Genomic DNA, 18958 nt, shown 5'->3' with positions numbered 1-18958 from the left:
AACTGTTAATTTTTAGCATTCCTGTAGTTGGTACTATACACTATTGAGATTTCTTTATGTGTGTTTCTGACTCTTCGAGTACTACTCAATGCATTTAATGTTTTGGTACTTGTTGACCTACTTATTTCAAATGTGAGTTTGCCCAGAGGGTGATATTGATGACTTTTAAAATAGACTTGAATGTTCTTTGTGTTAGAGATGACTCTGTGGTTTAGACAGGTGCCACAGCAGTACTTCTCACAATTTACCTGTGTGCTACATGTGTTCCCAAGTCTGAGCAAAGGAGACAATAGATGCGTAGGTGATACTCAGTTCTATACTGGCTAAAGGGTTGCTGTCTGAACCCTGAACCAGATGTTTTGACAGTTTCTGTGTATCTAGATGAATGAACTCTGAGGAAATGTTTCCCAAATGTTCCATAATTTTAGCTGTTTAAGATGTTAAACCTATGGGTTTTTGAAGAGTCTTTCTAGCTAAAGCGATTCCAAAGGATTCAAGAAAGGATCTTGTGAGAAAACTGGGCTTAGTGCCTGCCTATTTCTCAGAGCATTCTGAGTGAAGCAAACTGACTAGCTTTTTGTTAGAAACCTCTTTTGAGATGCACGTGGAGTCTACTAGAAGTTCTTTAGAAATCTGTGCAATTCGGGGTTATTTTAAAAGCTGCTTTTGGTGTAATGCCAGGTGGTCTTTTACAAGTTCACATAACTGGGAAGAACTTACAAGCACAGAAAGACCTGCAGATTTGTCTCAGGAGATCTTTGCCAACTACAGAAGCTTACTAGATTGCTTAACTGAGCCATGCCTGTGACTCTAGTCTTTATCATTAAAGAGGAGGGAGCTGCATTTCAAGGAGTGTACAGCAGTTTTGTGCTCCTTAAGGGTACCCTTAGTGATTTGTGCCCATTTTGGGGCAAGGTGGAGGGAAATAAAGGAATACCAACTGGACCCATACAATATAACACTGATTTTCAGAGTGGACATTCGGTCCCTGCTGTAAACAGGATCTACTGAAGGAGTTTCGAGCTGAGTTCTGCAAAGCTGAAATAGCCAGTGTTTGATAACCCCAGCTTTATTTAAACAAAACAAAAAGGCAAGTTGAGGTTGTAGACTACCAGATTTGGAGGGAGGTTGGTAGGTTGTGGGCAGACTGTGGCAAGGCATAATTTTTAGGCAGCTTTGGCAATTGCCTGAAACTGCAGCAATTACTTCTCTAACCTGGAACTTCTCCTTAGCTCGTTATGAAGGAAGAACTTGCAAAAGAAGCAGATGATACACCGTGGCATAGTGCAAGTGTTTTAATTTATCAGAATATGATCCTTAAGAATTCTAAGAGAGTTGATCAATTTTATTTTTATATAATTTTTGACAGATACCTTAGTATTTCGTCAACTGAAACTTAGTGAATCCAGGTCAAAGACACCTCACATGAAAGAAGAATAAAAGAGGGAAAACACTTCATTTTGGTATTCTTAGAGATCAAACATTCTGACTCTGCTTTGAGAATACCAGAGTGGGTGAGTTTGAATACACTGAGATTTTAACACAGAAGTATGTTCCAGATGGTCAGGCATGCAGAGTTTGCATTTAGACAAAAAAATAGGTAACTAGCTATCTTCTTTTCCTCCTTGCCCTCCATACACTTGTCCTCTGAGTGGGAAATTCATGCAGGTGATTTCAAAGGGGCTCCTTGGGATATGATACTGACATTTGGAGAGCTAAGACTCTCAAGGCCTAGCACAGGATGGTTTGCCATAAGAAAACCGTGCAAAACTAGACTCTATGGGTACGAATAAGTGCCTTTATGATACATGACCTAATGAAGTGTTGCAGATCTTCAGGGAGACTGCAGTCAGACATAGGCTAAGTATCTCTGAGTGGGAATGTAATTCCTGCCAATGAGCAAGATTAGCTTAAAAGGGCTTATGGTTGCTAAGGGTTCTCCAGATGCTGCAAACATTCCCTGATGTAGAACAAGGAATAAGGAGAGAAGTCACAGCTCCAAGTAATGTTGGTTTGGTCACCAAACAAGAAAAATCCAGTGTCTGAGCACTGAGTCAAAAGCATCTAAACTTCTACCTGGGTCAGTGATTTGCTTTAACATGCAAAAGTTTGTGTTATTCTATAATGAAAGTGCAGCTTAATCATAGTTCTTCCACATGCTATTTCGGATGTAAGCATTTGTGTACACATTTCATAGAATCATAGAATCGCCAAGGTTGGAAAAGACTCCAAGATCATACAATCCAACCGTCCACCTGTCACCAGTATTTCCCACTAAACCATGTCCCTCAACACATCTAAGCGTTCCCTGAACACCTCCAGGGATCGTGACTCCACCACCTCCCTGGGCAGCCCGTTCCAGTGCCTGACCACTGTCTTGGAGAAGAAGTGTTTCCTAATGTCCAACCTGAATCTACTCTGCTTTTTCTTGTCCATTTGTTTTTGTCTGCACTATTTATGGTTGTGGGCAGCTAACATGACAGGACGCACTGTACTGTGAAGGAGGCCATAGACCAAAACTTCACCAATAAGAAGTAGGATCTGAAACTACTTCTCTGGCAGCCTGAATATTAAATAGAAGTAAAGTGACTTTTTGTTCTTTGCACATTCATTTATGCACACAGAACGCTAACAATTGAGAAGTATTTTGTGAAATTTCAATTTAAAAGATTATTCTTAAAAGAATGTGAAGACATATGCCAGCTCTCTTTAGAGGCGAAAAGTGCCTCATGGAGTTGTAGTGAAACTCTTCTTGTTTACTGTATGCAAGTACTATCTTATTGAAAGTGATACAGCCCTTCTGGAACATTGTTCTTTTGAATACTAATTTTAATTCCATTGTTCCCATTCATATATATTTACTTATTTATTTTTACTTCAGGGAGAAGTGTCTCCTTCCTCTCCAACTGGCTCTGGAATCGAAGAGCATGAAGTTGGCCCAGCAGGCTCTAGCCGGGATGCAGGTATGGCTTAAGAGTGGGGTGTGTGTACATTAGTAGGTAGTGGGTGTCAAGGAAATTTAGGCTTTGCTTTTGAAAAATACTACAGAAGAGGTATCTGTCTTTTGATGGATATAACAGTGATGTTTATGCTTCTGTAACAGTGTTCAGAATTTAGGGTGCAAGTGAAGGCTGTTGGTTCTGTAGAAGCTTGAAATGTTCTGCAGATAGGTGGGAGTTCCTGACTTTCAACATGAGATAGAGATGTAGTTTTCCTCATGTGGCCCTGTGCCCTCTGTGTGGTCCTCAGAAAGCCTTACCTTTCAGCTGCTTACTTTCTTAGAAGCTAGAGTGAAGTGTTGAAGAAGTTAATAAAAGATCCTGAAGCTGTATTGTCTATTTGCAGGTTTTTTCTACATTGTTTTCAGTATCACTGGATTTGAAAATTGCAGAAAAAAACAGCAGCATAGCATGAGAAACAAAAAAGCACTATAGTGTGACAGTATAAAATTAAAACAGTTTACGTTTCTTTTAACTGGACAAATAGCTATGCATTGGTAAATTCTTATCACTAGGGAGATATTAGCTGTGGAAGAAGCTGGTACATGTTTTTCAATAAGAAGCTTCTCTTTCAAAGAGCAAACATGAAGTTGTTTTGGGAGTGTAAGGATGTACGTTCAAATTCACTTAACTCGGCATATGAGATGTCAGGCGTATTGTTAGAGGAAGTGATCCATATGGGGCCACAACATGGTGGTGTGATGCTTCATCTAGGAAAGAAAATTACTTCCTTTAAGGTTACTGTAATTATTGGGCTTTGCATTGACATTACTTGGGAAGATAAATGCCGTAGTTCTTTCCTCTGCCCACCCTTCTCCTTCTTTCCCCTCAGCTTTTCCTGCTGAGCACAGCACTGTATGGTAGGGAACATTGCTTTGGTCAGCTGAGATCAATTATGTTGGCTGTGTTCCCTCCTAGCTTCTTCTGCACCCCTAGCCTACTCACTGGCAGGGCAACATGAGAAACAGGAAAGTCCTTGGTGCAATTCAAGCACTGTTTAGTAATAGCTAAAACATGGGTATGTTATCAATGCTGTTTTGTTCATAAACCCCAAACACAATGCCATGTGGTCTACTGTGAAGAAAGTTAACTCTATTCCAGAAAAAAAAAAAACAGTATAAGCATAGAAAATAGAAGTAGGAATGAAGTAGTACTACAGACTTGAAACTGGGAGGGAGCTTCAGGACAAAAGTGATGCAGAAAGGACAGGGTAAAGTGGACTGTTCAAAGAGTGTTCTGGGACATTGCAAGCTTTTGTTCTTGGAAACTAAGACAAGGTAGTTTTGCTCTGCAGTTGGAGCACCTAGGAGAGCCAGTTCTGGAAAAAAGATTTGAGTGAGCACATTTATTGCAGGAAGCTGTCACTAATAGGAGGTGCCAATGAAGGTGTTTCTAGACTATGTAAAAGAGGAGTTTCCAGTAGAATTCTGAGGAAATTGTGCCACTCACCACCTCTCCTTGATGTGTTACCTAATATGTGATTCTGATTTAATTATTTGTTCTTCATAAGGGTGCACTGAAAATAAATTGGAGCTGTTATGGTATTTGAAGCATTGTCAGTCTTGTTGTAGAATTCTGATAGAACCTGGTTTGTTCAGGTTCAGTGAACAAAAGCAAAGATATTTGATTTTTGTTTGTTTGTTTTTAAACAACAACAACAACAAAAAGAAACCCAACCAAACCTTTAGGGAAAACAGGAAGAGTAAACAGTGGTTTTTTGGGGTAGGAAAGGAACTTATGTGAATAAATTGAGGCTGGAATGTTAGAGGAAGTTATTTTTAGAAACTTGTTGATTTTTATGGGAGAAGTGTGAAATAACTGAAAGAATCTTGAAATGGGACATGGATATCTCAGGGAAGTGAGAACATAACATGAAGAGCTCAGTTAAGTGTTGCTGTCTATCAGTCCTACTTTCAAGCATGAAAATGTACTCTCAGAGAAACCTGGTGATGGTCTCTCATGTTCCGTTAATATTTTTCATGTTGATTCCCTCAGCCTCACACATCTCCAGTTGCTGGAGGATGCTGGCTCTGATACTGGCTTTTTCAAGACAAAGGAAATCTGGTTGGTCTGAAATACTTAGCCTGGAGCTCAATCAGTCTGTACTGAACCCATTCCTGGGTACCATATTTGTGGTTCCTATGCCACTCATTTGCTAGCAGTACTCTCCTTCTGAGGAATTGATAGCATTCACCGTGTCAGCTTTTGAATGACACTAAAAGCGTCTTGTCAATGGTCAGAAATGCTATGTCCACTGTGCTTGTGTTCTGTGTCTTTCAAAATTAGAAGACAGCTGAATCTTTTGTCTCTCACCAAGTGGAGTATCTGCTAGAACTAGTTTGAGGTCAGGGCACCAGCCTGTTAGGAAATTTTTTTATTTCTTTTTTTTTTTTTTTACTTTGTTTTGGAGGGATGGAAGGCATTACTTGGAGTGATTTGTGGTCTCACATCAGTTGCTGATAACTGCTTTCTTCTGGACACTCCAGAGGTGGCGTGGGAAAGGCACTGCTGGAATGGCAGCTGGTTCAAAAGGTGCTATCCTTTCCTTCATCATGGCATGGATTTTCCAGTTTTTGCTGTACTTCATTATGTTACTGGATCACTTTGAATTTTGTACACAGAACCTAGCCACTGTAGTACCAACATTAGTAGGCTTGGTATAGTAGTTAACAGCAGCATTAGTCAGAGGCAGTTTTGTCTTCAATCTGTGCATTGCCGCTTTCTCTCTACAGAAGCTGCTGTCTGATGAGAGGTTTGTATCCGTGGAAACAGACTCGGATGAGAAACAGTTGCTTAATCAGATGCTGAATGCCGTCAAAGTGACTCCTTCGCTCAATGAAGATCTGCAAGTTGAAGTGATGAAGGTTAGTGTTTCGCACATGTCAGTGCTTGCAGTAGAAGCTGTGTAACTGCTGGGACTAGCAAACAATTTTAGGCATTGTGTTGGAAATCTTCACTGTAGGGACTTTGATTCCTTCTTTCCTGTTGGCAGATGTCAGTTGCTTTCATTTCTGCTTGGTTTGTGTTGTCCTGGGTTAACAGGAGGTATTTAGAAAGAACTGTGACTACTACTGTTAATAGAATCTGAAACAGGACAAACAATTCACTCTATGGTAATTCACAGGTAAATGACTTGCAGATTTGGAAGTTTGTATTTGGTATTAGTGCTCATGAACTGGGCTACGCAGTTTTGTAATTTTGAAACATGTGGATAGGTGCTTGCTAGTTTGTGTGGGTATATTATAACTTGTATATTATAACTTGATAGTACTGCCTTGAAAATAATGTCTTCCAGTACCTGCATTGCTCACATGAAACAGTACGGTGATGGCTGGATCTTCAGTGGAAACCCTTGTTGAAAAAGACTCTTCTAGTGGTCTTGTGTGTTTGCCATACTTAGCACTGATTTATATGTTTGGATCTACTTACTTGACTGTCATTTACTGTTAAGTTCATAGATTAGGTGTCTTTATTTCTTTCCGATGTGTGACAGCCTTGTCCTAATGAATATATGTTACTCACTCTGAAACTTCTCTGTACTGGCTGTACTCTGCCAGTGAGGCTGGTTGCTTGCCTGCAGCATGCAGTCTGTGCCAGAACATGCAGAAGGTTGAGCCTAGCAAGAGGGAAAGAGGATGAGCGTTTGTCTGTTCCACATTTTATGGAAGCAGGATTTTGCCTGTGAACAGGCTTAATTTAATTTAATGCACTCAGATCTGCAGTTCTAACCCAGCATGCTTCTTTCCTGCCTGCAGTGAGGAAGGTGAAGGGTTAAGCAGCAGTGCTTCTGAACTGGCACCCTCTCACTTTTTGTTTTTTTGTTTGTTTGCTTTTAGCTTCCTGAGTATTGCAGATTCAGAATCTTATGTACATTGTTTCTTTGAAACAGTGATGCAATAAGCAAAATAAATAAAATATTTTAAATATTTTAAAACAAAACAAACCACCACCAACAACAACAAAAGCAATGCTCGCTTCCAGTTCTGTGCAAAAGAGAAAGGGAGACATCATCTTCCTTGTACTGAGTGAAATTTTAATGTATCAATTCTTTCCTAAAGTTCTGGATAAATGAATGGTAAAAATGGGTATATGGTAAAAATCACATTTCATCTTTACAGCCCAAGAACAATGTAAAACTTGTATTTTATTGTTTGAGGAAGACCAGAGGGCCGAAACATTTAAACAGAGCATTTAATGCTCAAGAAACTGTATCTGAGACTTACCTAAAAGCCAATTTAAGCAGTAGATCCTTTTACATTGTAACCTGAAGGTTACAAATGCAGTTGCACGTGCATCTGGGAGTAGAGGTCTGGGAGTGTGGTGAAGTCCTCAGGATTTCAAGCAGCTTGTCTCAACGATGCGGTTTTATCCCTAGTTTTGCTAAATAGTGTCGTAAAGGCAGCATACAACTACTCTTTAGACTGGGTTATTCTATCCAGAGGAGCTTAAACACATTCTTACGTGTTGCAGATATTAGATGCTCCTGAATGTGAGGTTTGTATGAAACTAGGTCAGCAGTGATAGCAGCCTGATTCTTTGTGACTTGCTGCACTGTTGCAGGAGTCTCCCATGTATTGACAATGCAACCAAAAGCTTTTAGTTATGTAAAATAGATTCTACAACAGAAGTACAGGAGTGTAAATCTCACTGTAAGTTACTGGCACTTAAGCTCCTGACTCGCTTAAAAGCTTTGTTTGGAAATCCTATCCAAAATATCTCCTGTTGTTCCCAGCAAGTATCCACCAGAAATTCACACTTTACTAATTATCCATAGCAAACACTTTGAATATTTATCTTTATGGTTCTTTGTAATTTGTCAGTTCTGCAAATGTGTATGAAGGGATTTGATGAGCTTGGGAAGCAGTCTGTAAAGTTTTTACATTCAGGTGACTGCAAATTGGGATTAGTAGTAAAAGGATGAACACAGGATAGAAGCATAAGTGCAGGTAGTTGCTTTGGTACACTTAGGGGAACTATTAATTAATACTATTAATCGAATATTATTTTATATATTAGATTATTATATATTGTTTTTGTATAATTAATCAAATATTATTTAAAAAAGGCGGCATTAGGTATAAATGGAATAGGAAAACTGTAGTGGTTGCTGTAAGTGAATGGAAAGGAGTACTAGCTGGATGTCTTCCAGCACTGAGGAAACTGAACAGTTGAGGCTACTGCTGTAAAAGTGGAATGGCACTCAGTAGTTTATGGATAGGTACTAGATCCTCCTTATTTTCAAGAGTGAATGTTATGGCATGCTACACAGATTCCCGTGTTGGAGGATCACAGAAATGGCACAATGGCAGTGTTCAGGGCAAGGCTGGACACTGGCTGAAGTACATCCTGGGCAACCAGGGAAGATTAATACCGATGAAATGCAGCTGTCAAGATAAGCTCAAAGTCTTCATCTTTCACAATACCCCTCTCCTCTGTGATAGGTGAAGGTGATTTTATCCTTTCTATAAGCTGTTTAAAAGTGGAATCTTACTTTGTGTAATAAGCAAATACTAAATTTGACTGCAGATTAGATATTGCTGGCAATATCATCAGTTCTTCTGGATACCAGCCATGGATTGCATCTCTCCGTTAGGTGTTTCATTCAGAGCAATTCTATGGGAGAAAGTTCCTCTGAAGTTCTTGCTCGTCTTTTTGAAGGACACTGTTAGTATTAGAATCGTGGAATCATAGAATTAGCTAGGTTGGAAAAGACCTACAAGATCATCCAGTCCAACCATCCACCTACCACCAATAACCCCACTAAACCATGTCTCTCAACACTATATCTAAATATATTAGTAAGTACTGGGCAATTCCTATATGAACAGTAGTAGTATGCCCAAAAGAATTTGCTGGTCTTCTCTGTGAGGAAGGAGAAAAAGCTAAAACTTCCTGGCACGAATGTGGACCAGTAACAAATAAAGGTATACTGACTGCGTTGGATTTCGCATGTACTAATGAAAGGTTTCAGTGGTGTACGAGATTACATTCTGTTTAAGTGCCAAGCATCAGATGTCTGTAGAGTATCTCAGTGAGTATGCTGTCTGCTTATTCTTTGTACCTCTAATACATTTTGACAGAGATTTATTAGTATTTTTACACTGAGAACTAAATTGGGCTTGCTTATGTGTTTTAGATCATGTTAAAAGATGCTAAAAAAGCAGGTTATCTGGAAAGTGTAATCAGTAGAAACAATGGACCTGATGCAAGGCCGCCTTAGCATTTGCCTTGCTGTTGCCATGATACTTCATTATCACACTGAAAAACCTTCTCATATATGCTGAACCTGTCTGTCCTTTTCCTATGCTCAGCTGGCTGTATCAGGGGAATGGAAAATCACACAATTGTACAGTACCTTGTTGTTGATCTTCCCGTAATCCATCAATAGATTGACTGCAGTTAAAAACGGAATGAGTATTTTTACTTGCATATTTACATTGCAGTATTTGTGCAAGTTGAGAAGGAAGAGCTATGCTGATCACTAATCAAACGTTGTCAGTTTTATCAGTGATGCACCAAAGTGACTCACTGATTTATTGATACATTTGCAGATTTACAGACAAAATTGGAGGGGGGAAAGAGGGAGTAATTCACCCTTTACATCAGACCAAGAATATGGCTGGCTCAGATGTAAGAATAACGTGGTAATGTGACATAGGGCTGCATTATAACTGAGTGAAATGCAAGGATGTGTCTTGTGTTGAGGATTAAGGACATTTTGTTGGCCTTAGCCCTAGACGAGTGAGCAAGTAGTCTGCAGCAGAAAGCATTTCTGGAGAGATTCTTGACCGAAGATAAATATCATGGATTTGGGTATGGTTGTGGGGTAGGGAGGATCTTCATTTCTTTCTTGGTTAACTGCTTTTAAATTCAGCCATTTTAAAAACATCTGAAGCCAGAAGTACATCTGCTTTGTTTAATTAGACCTTTGCCAGAGCACATGCAGTATTGACAAAAGCACTATCAGATATGACCAGATGAGCAGAGGAAAATGAAACTAATGTATAGCTGAGCATTTTTATTTTCTCTCTTTGATTTTTGGTAGTTCTTCAGCTGGAAGATCTAGAATTTACCTTTGAACACAACTGGTGCCAAAGCAGGGGAAACATAGTATGAAGGAAGAGACTAGGGCAGAAAGAATCCAAAGCCACAATGATTTTTTGCCTCTTTTCACTGAAGTTATGGTGACTTCCACTTGGAATTTGACAACCTTCTTAACAATGCAGTGCCTCTTTCTGTCTATTTATCTATCTGTGCCAACATTTTTCTAAAATAACAAAAAGATCTTTAAAAAAAATAAGGAAGCTTGATGAGTAATTGCAAGATAATAGATAAGTCCTCACTCAGAAGTAAGCTCTCCAGATAAGATGGATATACCACAAAATAGTGGGCACTGGCAGAAAACAAGAAAGGCATAATTCAGCTTTTAAATTTTCTGGGAAGATTCATTTATGTTGTATTTCTGGCTACTCTACTTATGGTGTTTTTTGAAATGGACTTGTGGGTTTTCTGGAAGCAGAATCTGTTCTTCCAAATTTGCTTGAGGGAAGACTCTTCTAATCCCTGTATTTACCTATTACCCGTGGTGAACAGCAATTTCATTTAGGAAAGGTTAGTTTATTCCCAGTGAACATAATTTTTCTGATTTTATTCTGTGGGCTTTCAGTGAATAGTCAGCCAAAACTCTTTCTAAGCTTTGAATGAGATTTAATGAGTGCTTGCTAAATCTGCTGTGTTACAGCAATCTTTTCTCTGTACCTATTCACTGATGCATTAATAGAGCATTTGGGAGCTCTCCAGCAGTAATACTAGACAGCTCTTTTTGGGACTTCAGTTCTTGGTTTTGGCTGTAGTCAGAAATAAAATCTAGATTAGAGTTCTTTGATGAAAGTTCTCTTCTGTAAGAGCAGGTGGAGTGGAACAAATACCTCTGCCTCTGAAATGCTGGTTTTAGGTTGAGTATTAGTAGTTATTTTTTCCAAGACAGGAGGGGAGAAGGGAAGAGGAGTTGTTCGGTTGGTTTTTGCTTTGGCCCTTCGTGATAGAGAAAAATTTACTATGCATTTGAAAAGTAGTTCTAAAATGTTTGATCTGAAATGGTGACAGAGCACAAGTCTAAAATCTTGGTCTCTCTGGATGATTATATTTTACACCTTTACCTTGGATGCTCGTAAATGAGCGGATCACCATAATAAGCTCTCACAAACATGGATGCCTTCCCATTGTTTTAAGCTTAATGTTTATGAAATATGTCTCCACATACAACTTGATTTTTGCTTAGTAGAATATCATTTGCAACTGTTTTGCTTTTTCTTGACTTGTGCAATCAAATGGACAGGAGAGCTGAACTGAAATAACTTGCATTTAAGAATGTATATACAGACTAAGTTCTCTATACTGCTTCTTCAAGACATGGCATGTATAATGGTTTTATTTAGGAATAAAAAGAGTAATTGCAGGACACATTTAAAAATAAGCGTTCATTGGTGCAGCAGTAAAATTATGACTGGTAAATGGTGAATGTGAATCAGCAACCTAGTTACTAATAGTTGCTGTTAATTAAAAAATAATGTTAATTATTCATTAATTTTAATGAATAATTTTGTGATTACATTATTTTTTCCTCTCAATATATTTTGTGCACTGCATTATTGAAAACGTTATTCAACATCACTTGCAATACAAATTACATTCTGCTCTCTTTATGAGCAGGGAAGGACCTGTTTCATACACAGTGAAAAATGAATATCCAACTTTATTCTCATGCTTTAAATGCAGAACTGGCTTAAATGCGTACTAATAAGAAAAAAAAGAAAAGAAAATGCTGAAAATTTGCAGATGAAAGTTTCAGCTGAATGTGATCTTTATTTCTTGTAACTGTGGTGCCTAATATGAGCAATAGGCAATAACTGATTTTTGTCCAGTTCATAATTCAGAGATGTGATAAGTCTGCACCCTCAAAGAGAGGAGTCTGCAAAAACCTGCATAATGTGCAAATGGGATTCTTGTCTACAATCAGTTCTTATCTAGCTATGCTAGCGTTCTTAGTGGCTCTCCTGTTCAACCATTTCATAATTTTAATTGTTGCAATGTAGGCCAACTGCAAATCCAGACTCTCTTGGGTTCACATCTCTCTCTCTCTCTCTCTCTCTCTCTCTCTCTCTCTCTCTCTCTCTCTCTCTTTTTTTATTCTTAATTTTAAGTAACCAGGTTAATTCCAGAGGACTGCATGACCTATCTTATGTATTTTAAAATAAGCTCATTCTGTCCTGAATTAATTAGGACTGTAGTAAGTGCACAGTACTCATAATTAAGATTATGATATTCCTATAAATCATAACTCACTTCCACCAATTTTTAGGTGCCTGACCATCATAGCAGAATCCACAGTCTTGAATGAAATACCTGAGCTTTCTCCATCGTGGTTAAAAAAGAGGGGAAGGGTAAGACGGCAGGGTTTTTGGTCCTTTGTGGTCACTTCTCCATCAGTCTCTAGCATGGATAAGACAGAAGGGGCAATAAATAAAAATGCTTGTTATCAAATACTGCATAGATTATGCTGTCTGTGCAGGTTTACTTATTCTTTTGGAGTGCTTGTGACAGGCATCCTCTTTTGTATGAGTGCTGATTTTAAAGAAGAACTGTCTCAAAAGGGAGAAATGGAGGAACTTCAGCAGTACTGGAGGCTTATCGCTCAGCTGTTCTGTGCCAGGCCGCATACACAAGTGAGTCTGAGTCATACCTGCAGATTTCCCTGTGCCAAATGGAAAGTAGCAGGTCTCCAGCTCTGGAAAGTATGATGTAACTAACAGCTGTTCAGCGTGAAGGGGAAGCACAAGTTCCTAGACTTCAGTCTTAGGTGTATACCAAGAACTTGGGGATTACTTAGCTGTTAAGGAAGTAAACCACAAAGACATTGTATGATCACAAAGCCAAGTACAGAAACCCTTTAACTTTCATGTATTGCCATTTCATCTTTCCCCTGCAGCCAGACATTATTGTTTACTGAATATTATAGTGCCAAGCAACCACAAGAACAGCTTATCTGGCTTTTTTGTCCTCTTTCCTGGATGCAGGTCAGGAGATGGTCTGGGACAGGGTGAAGTGTTCTGGCAGGCTAGACAACCTGTGGGGCACCCATTTCTTAGGTTTTCTTCCGGCTGCCTTCTTATAAAAAAATCTGTTGACTTGAAACAGGAAGCTCAAATTGGCTGTCCTGAAGTACGCTGTCACACAATGTTTCCTTGATGCAGTTTTGTTGAAACCTTGCATGTATCCCATGTTTTCATATATCTGGGTGTAAGGAAGTTCACAACTCTTTTCCCATCAAAAAAAAAAAAATCATAAATGGCAAAATCTTTCAGCTAGGGAATACACTAGTTCTTGTTTCCTTCTTGGCTGTGGGTGGATACAAGTAACTTCATTTTTATGTGGGAACTGAGTTCAGCGGGAAGATATTGCAGTTGAGAAGCAGGGGCTGTAATATATTTCTTTTATTTGTCTAAGTAATGATTAGGACAATCATTGTAATTTGCAAAGTGGTCAAACAAACTACTGTAATGCAGGAAAAAAAAGCTCTATGTTATGTCAAAAAAATAGCAAAATTCTGTTGTACGTGCATGCAGTTTATGTTAGTTGCTATGAATGGGTGGCCCCTAACTTCCTTTCTTGTGCTTTTCCCTTTCTTACAATTTCTAATCAGTTACTCTGTGATCTTTTTTTTTTTTTTTAATACCAGCATAATTTGTAGCAAGGAAACAGTACTCAAACATGTAATTACTTACACGTATCTGTATGTAAAATGATTGCCTTAAGAATATTTGTTATACAGACACATGGAACAGTTCGATGCTTTGAGTTTCTTTCTTTGTTTTTAGATGCCCCACCTAAAACTTCCTTTCTGCAATTCTTTTTCTTCTGGGTTTTACTAGTTAATTGCTTTTTTTTCTTTTCTTTTTCCCTAATGGTGATAGTCTTTCTCATCCCTCTACACTTTCCCATTTCCTCATTTCCATTTTTTGCCTCATACATAATACTTCCTCTTCTATTTTATGGGAGTTTCCTAGCACCATGAGTGAGCAGACCAAAAAGCACTCACTTCATGACTGATCTACTGGAATCTCTCTTTAAAATGTCATTCTCAATGAGAAAAGGAGCATTAGAACTTTGGCATCTTTCAATTTGCATTTCTTTTTTTTTTTTTTTACTCAGTTTAACTGTCTTCTTGTTCATAAAGTAGTGCAGTGTACCTAAATATATTGTAACCTGTGAAGTGTGAAATGCAACCCTAGCACAGTGCTAACTGCCCTTTTTTTTTTCCAAAAACCTTCTCTTTTCTCAAGTGTTACCATTCTAAAGACAAAGCCCCTGTCAGAGCTGTTAAGAAAGCCAGTTAAATGTCTATTAAGCAGTTGCTTTAAATCACTTCTTTCCTTCCTACAACTGTACTTAATGTGCAGAAGTTTCAGTTGGTTTCATAACACCATAAATAGTGCTCAGCAGTAGTTCTGTTCTAGTCTAGCAAACTAATGGGCGTGGCCATCGGGGAGCATTCAGCATGTCACCATTGATAATTTGTGAGGTTCTTCTATAGCAGATACAACCCTTTTGCTTGAAGCCCTGGTGCATGCCTAATGCTGAGCACCAGTTGCTGGTGATAGCAAGGCCTTTCATGGGTTTACTAATTCATGGGAGACACTGTCTCCTTTCTCTTCATAATTAAAAACTTGCTGTGTTTTGTATGGTGATACACGGTGACACTGTGTCCACAAGTTCATTAATGCACTTCATTTCTTCAGGCCTTGTTTTCCTTCAAAGCCGAAGAATGTAACATGGTCAGGTTACTAGTTATTCTGCCAAATACGAAGTCATTGGCTGTTCTGTTTTGCAGAAATGCTGGATGACTGCTTTAAACGTCAAATTATTAAATTATCCTTTGCTGTCTTGGGGGCACTGCTTGCTTGCTTTCACACCTTGTTGAGTTCATATGATTCCACCATAAGCTCTTCAGCGTGACAGTTGCCTTTCACTACAAATATGTACTAAGCACTTGGGGAACATGGCTGGCAACACTTAGCACTCTCCTAATCTGAAATGTTCCTTCTATAAGAGATCTCCTTAAAATGTCAGATAGACATTGTAACGTAAGTTAAATTCCATTGCAGTTCAAATACTCTAAGTCATTTTGTGTCTACTGACTTTCAGTATACCATTAGAAGCACTTTTTTTTTTCATTCTTACCTATTGTGAAAACTGCCTGTGTGTGCAGTCTTGTACTACAATTGGTATCCTGGGACTCCAGGGAGTGGGAATCGTATTTCATGTTCTATGACAGGCAAAGCTTCAACAGTAATTAAAATTAATGTTTTCATTATGGGTAGGCCATTTACGGAAATCTAATCTCATCCAGGCATTTGCAAGATAATACAAGCCAGTTATAATATCCTAGAGGTTGTGTGATTTTGAAAATATCTCTATGGTTATCAAAGCTCCTCTAAAAACAAAAGGTTGTTTTAGAGTCCAAACCAATTAAGATTTCACCACAGCAATGCAGAGCAGAAGCTGATTTTCAACTTTGTTTTGTACTGAAGATGGTACTAGGAAATGCTTTGTAGTATTTTTTTTCCTTCCACTACAAGTGGTTGTGAAAACAGAATGCCATTGCATAAGAAAGTCTCTTTTGTTAACTTTTTAAATATAGACTGCTTGAATTAGTATCATGAGCAGTTAAGCAGCCTTTGGGATTGCATTGGATTTGCATTGATTGTAGGGTAATGCAGCTGTGGCCCCTGTGTGAAGGGGCCCAGCAACTGCCCCATGTCAGGTAGGAGCCAATTCCAAAACATGCCAGCTGCTGCCCTGAGCTGAGATAGTGGTGATGCTGGTTGTGCCTTGTTAATAACATATTTAAAGAAATGGCAAAAAATGTTACACAGCAGCTGTGAGAGGGAGGAATGAGAAAATGTGAGGAAACAGCCCTACAGCCCCCAAGGTCAGTGCAGAAGGAGGACAGATGCTCCAGGACCAGAGCAGCAGCTCCCTGCAGCCGAGGAGAGGCCCACAGAGGAGCAGGCTGTCCCCTGCAGCCCGTGCACTCCACGCGAAGCAGATCTCCGCGTGCAGCCATGCAGGAGCCCGTGGTGCAGCAGTGGATGTGGCCTGAAGGAGGCACAGCCCATGGATACCCCCACAGAAGCAGCCTGGGCCAGAGCTGCAGCCCGTGGAAAGAAGCCCGCGGTGGGGAAGAGCTGGGGGAGCTGCTGCCCATGGGGGACCTGTGCTGGAACAGTGCCTGAAGGGTGGAGCCTTTAGTATGGACCTGTGTTGGAGCAGTGCTTGGGGAGCTGCGGCCTGTGGGAAATCCACGCGGGATCAGTTCAGGAAGGATGGCATCCCGTGGGAGGGACCCCATGTGAAGCAGAGTCAGAGAGTGACCATGAAGGAGCTGCAGAGATGAACATCATGGACCAACTGCAGCCTCCATTCCTTGTTCCCCTGCGCTGCTTGGGGGAAGGAAGTAGAAGAGTTGAGAATAAAGTTGAGCCTGGGAAGAAGAGCAGGGGGAAAGGAGGGAAGGTAGTTTGAATTTTATTTTTTTTTTCCCACTATCCTATTCTGTTGCTAATTTGCAATAAATTAAATTAATTGACAATAATTGGTGATCAGTCTCCCTGTCTTTATCTTGGCCATGAGTTTTTCATCACATATTCTCTCCATCATGATGAGGAAGGAGAATGAGAGCAGCATGGTGGGCACCTGGGGGCCAGCCAAGGTTAACCCACCACAGGGATATACTGTCTGGACAATCAGTGTCTGTAGTAGATCTGAATGATTAAGGGTTGTTTGTTTGTTTAATCCCATCTTTCATCCAGTAATCTCAGAAAAAAACTGCTGTCATCCTGTTCCATTGAAATGGGAAAACATGAGTTAAGTGCCTGGAAAATTGCCAAGACTGTAAATGAGCTCTGCAGCAGTGCTGATAGAAATCATAGCTGAGGGCAGTTTTGTGCGTGGTCAGAGACTGTCTTCCAGATCTTAGAAACAATTTGTAAGAGAAGATGGTGACAAGTGAAGTAAGCCAAGAATATGCAAGGAGTCTGGCAGATAACTTTGTGTGTTTCTCTGATTTTTGAAAACTGTAAAGAAAGTTGGCTTAGAAACTGTTTAGCTCTAAAGCTAGATGTTAAATATATAAAAATGAGATGGTAGGGCACAAATGTTGTACTTCAGAAGTGTAGCATGTCCTTTTCATTTCTTATTACGTGTTTTTGTTTGTCCAAATTTGTCAGCGTCTTCTTACAAAGGACTGAGTGAGAATCAGGGCTAGATACCATATATAAACTATATAAAGCTGCCATTACATAATGCTTTTCTTGGAACACTTCTTACAGTGAAACCATCTTTCCTAAGAATAGGATGAGGCCCCTGACTGTTATTTTCTTAGTATTATAAAAATGCAGCCAAATAAATTGTGAATAAGGTGTGATAACCTGTAGTGAAATACAGTTCTTCTGCTGGAAAAAGTAAAAAATAAAAAATTGTAAAGATACCGTGCATTTCAGTGGGTAGAAGCTTTTCATACTGACTGCCAAAATGTGAAGGAGGTTATTTATGTCCTTCTGCAGAAAAATGATGCACTCATCTGTGGGCAGGCACTTCTGTCTGTACCTGTAAGAGCACATAGATAATTCTCAAAGCTTCTCTTGTACATAGAGTTCAAATTACTCTAAAATTATTAAATGCTTTTTTCCTAGTAATGGATTTTTCCCCTATGGTGCAAAATAACTGCACAAAGGAGAACTCTCCCAGAGATTAAGTAGTAATGATGAGGGTTCAGGTGCTGCAGCTTGCTTGAGAAGTGCTACAGTAGAGTTGTCTGGGATTTTTTTGTCATTCTTTTTGAAGACTTTGAGATGGTTGTAGAGATCATTGTGATCTACGGAGGTGACACAGCTTGCAAATGAGAGGTGATCCAGCTTGCTTCTTCAAACTGTGACATTGATTTTCTATTGTTCCAACATAATGTGGAAATCGCAATACAGTGAAGTCAGAAAAATTATACTCTGCAGGGACCTGAAGGCAATAATCTCCCCAAATACGCAACTTTGCTTCCTTTTTTGGGGTTGTTCAATTTTGTAAGGTCTGATCAGATGCACTGTGGTGAAGTTGTTTGTTTTGTGTTCTAGGCTAAGGAGATTACCCTAGGATATCATGTCTCAGTAGCTGTCAAGGAACCAGACAGTAAAATAAAACCTAGTTCCACTGAGAAGCATGTAACAGATGAGAGAAACAATTAACAGTGATACTAACTGGTCTGATGCCCTGAGTTTCCTTTTGAAACAGTGAACAGTAGTACCTAGTGGCTGAGGAAGTTCTAGGGACTGACGTATTGCTGTTAGCGTGATCGATATTTTTCTGGTACGCTTATCCTAAGAAACTCAGGCTGTTTCAGACCAAGCAAAGCATAACTTCTGACACGGGGGGAAATCATACAGGTAGAAGGAGAGAGGACAGTAGATCAGACTCTATCAGTCTTCCATAGTGCTGGAGGGATTGGAAAGGGAGATAAGGGAGAGAGGAAGGGGGGAGGAAGGACATTGCCATGTGGTGAAAATATCATACAACACTATCCCATGGTGGATAGCATCACATTTCGCCTCCCCCTCAAAGCAAGGTGCAGGGTTTTTAGTTCCTACTCCCTTGTGAACTGGGGTCTGTGTATTACCTTTTATTGTTCATTTTCAAGTGACTACAATTACACTTACTTTAAATACCCAAGGCTTGGAAATCCTTTCCATGTCAAGCAGTAATTAATGGCTGGTTTCACATAATACGTATGTGTCTGTGTCATCTGAGTAATAATTTGTATTTTTCCCTCCCTTTCCTAACAGAAATAAATGAAAGGACTGATTATAGTTCGTGAAAAGCTTGTGGATGAAGTATAAATGGATTTTGGCTAT

At 39.4% G+C, this 18958-nt stretch overlaps 1 protein-coding gene across 9 annotated transcripts in view; it reads left to right on the top strand.

Annotated features, from left to right (window-relative positions):
* The window catches only part of ARFGEF3 (ARFGEF family member 3), an 87673-nt gene that overhangs the window by 14229 nt on the left and 54486 nt on the right, over nt 1–18958 (top strand). For all 9 annotated transcript variants that reach the window (XM_021390705.1, XM_021390702.1, XM_021390701.1 and 6 more), the window contains 2 exons: nt 2882–2963; nt 5732–5863. In XM_021390705.1, coding sequence (XP_021246380.1) covers nt 2882–2963; nt 5732–5863 — 214 coding nt within the window. The remainder of the gene's footprint in view (nt 1–2881; nt 2964–5731; nt 5864–18958) is intronic.

The sequence above is a fragment of the Numida meleagris genome, chromosome 3 (genome assembly GCF_002078875.1).
Source record: "Numida meleagris isolate 19003 breed g44 Domestic line chromosome 3, NumMel1.0, whole genome shotgun sequence".
Classification (NCBI taxonomy): Eukaryota; Metazoa; Chordata; class Aves; order Galliformes; family Numididae; genus Numida; species Numida meleagris.
This window is presented reverse-complemented; position numbering and strand designations above follow the sequence as displayed.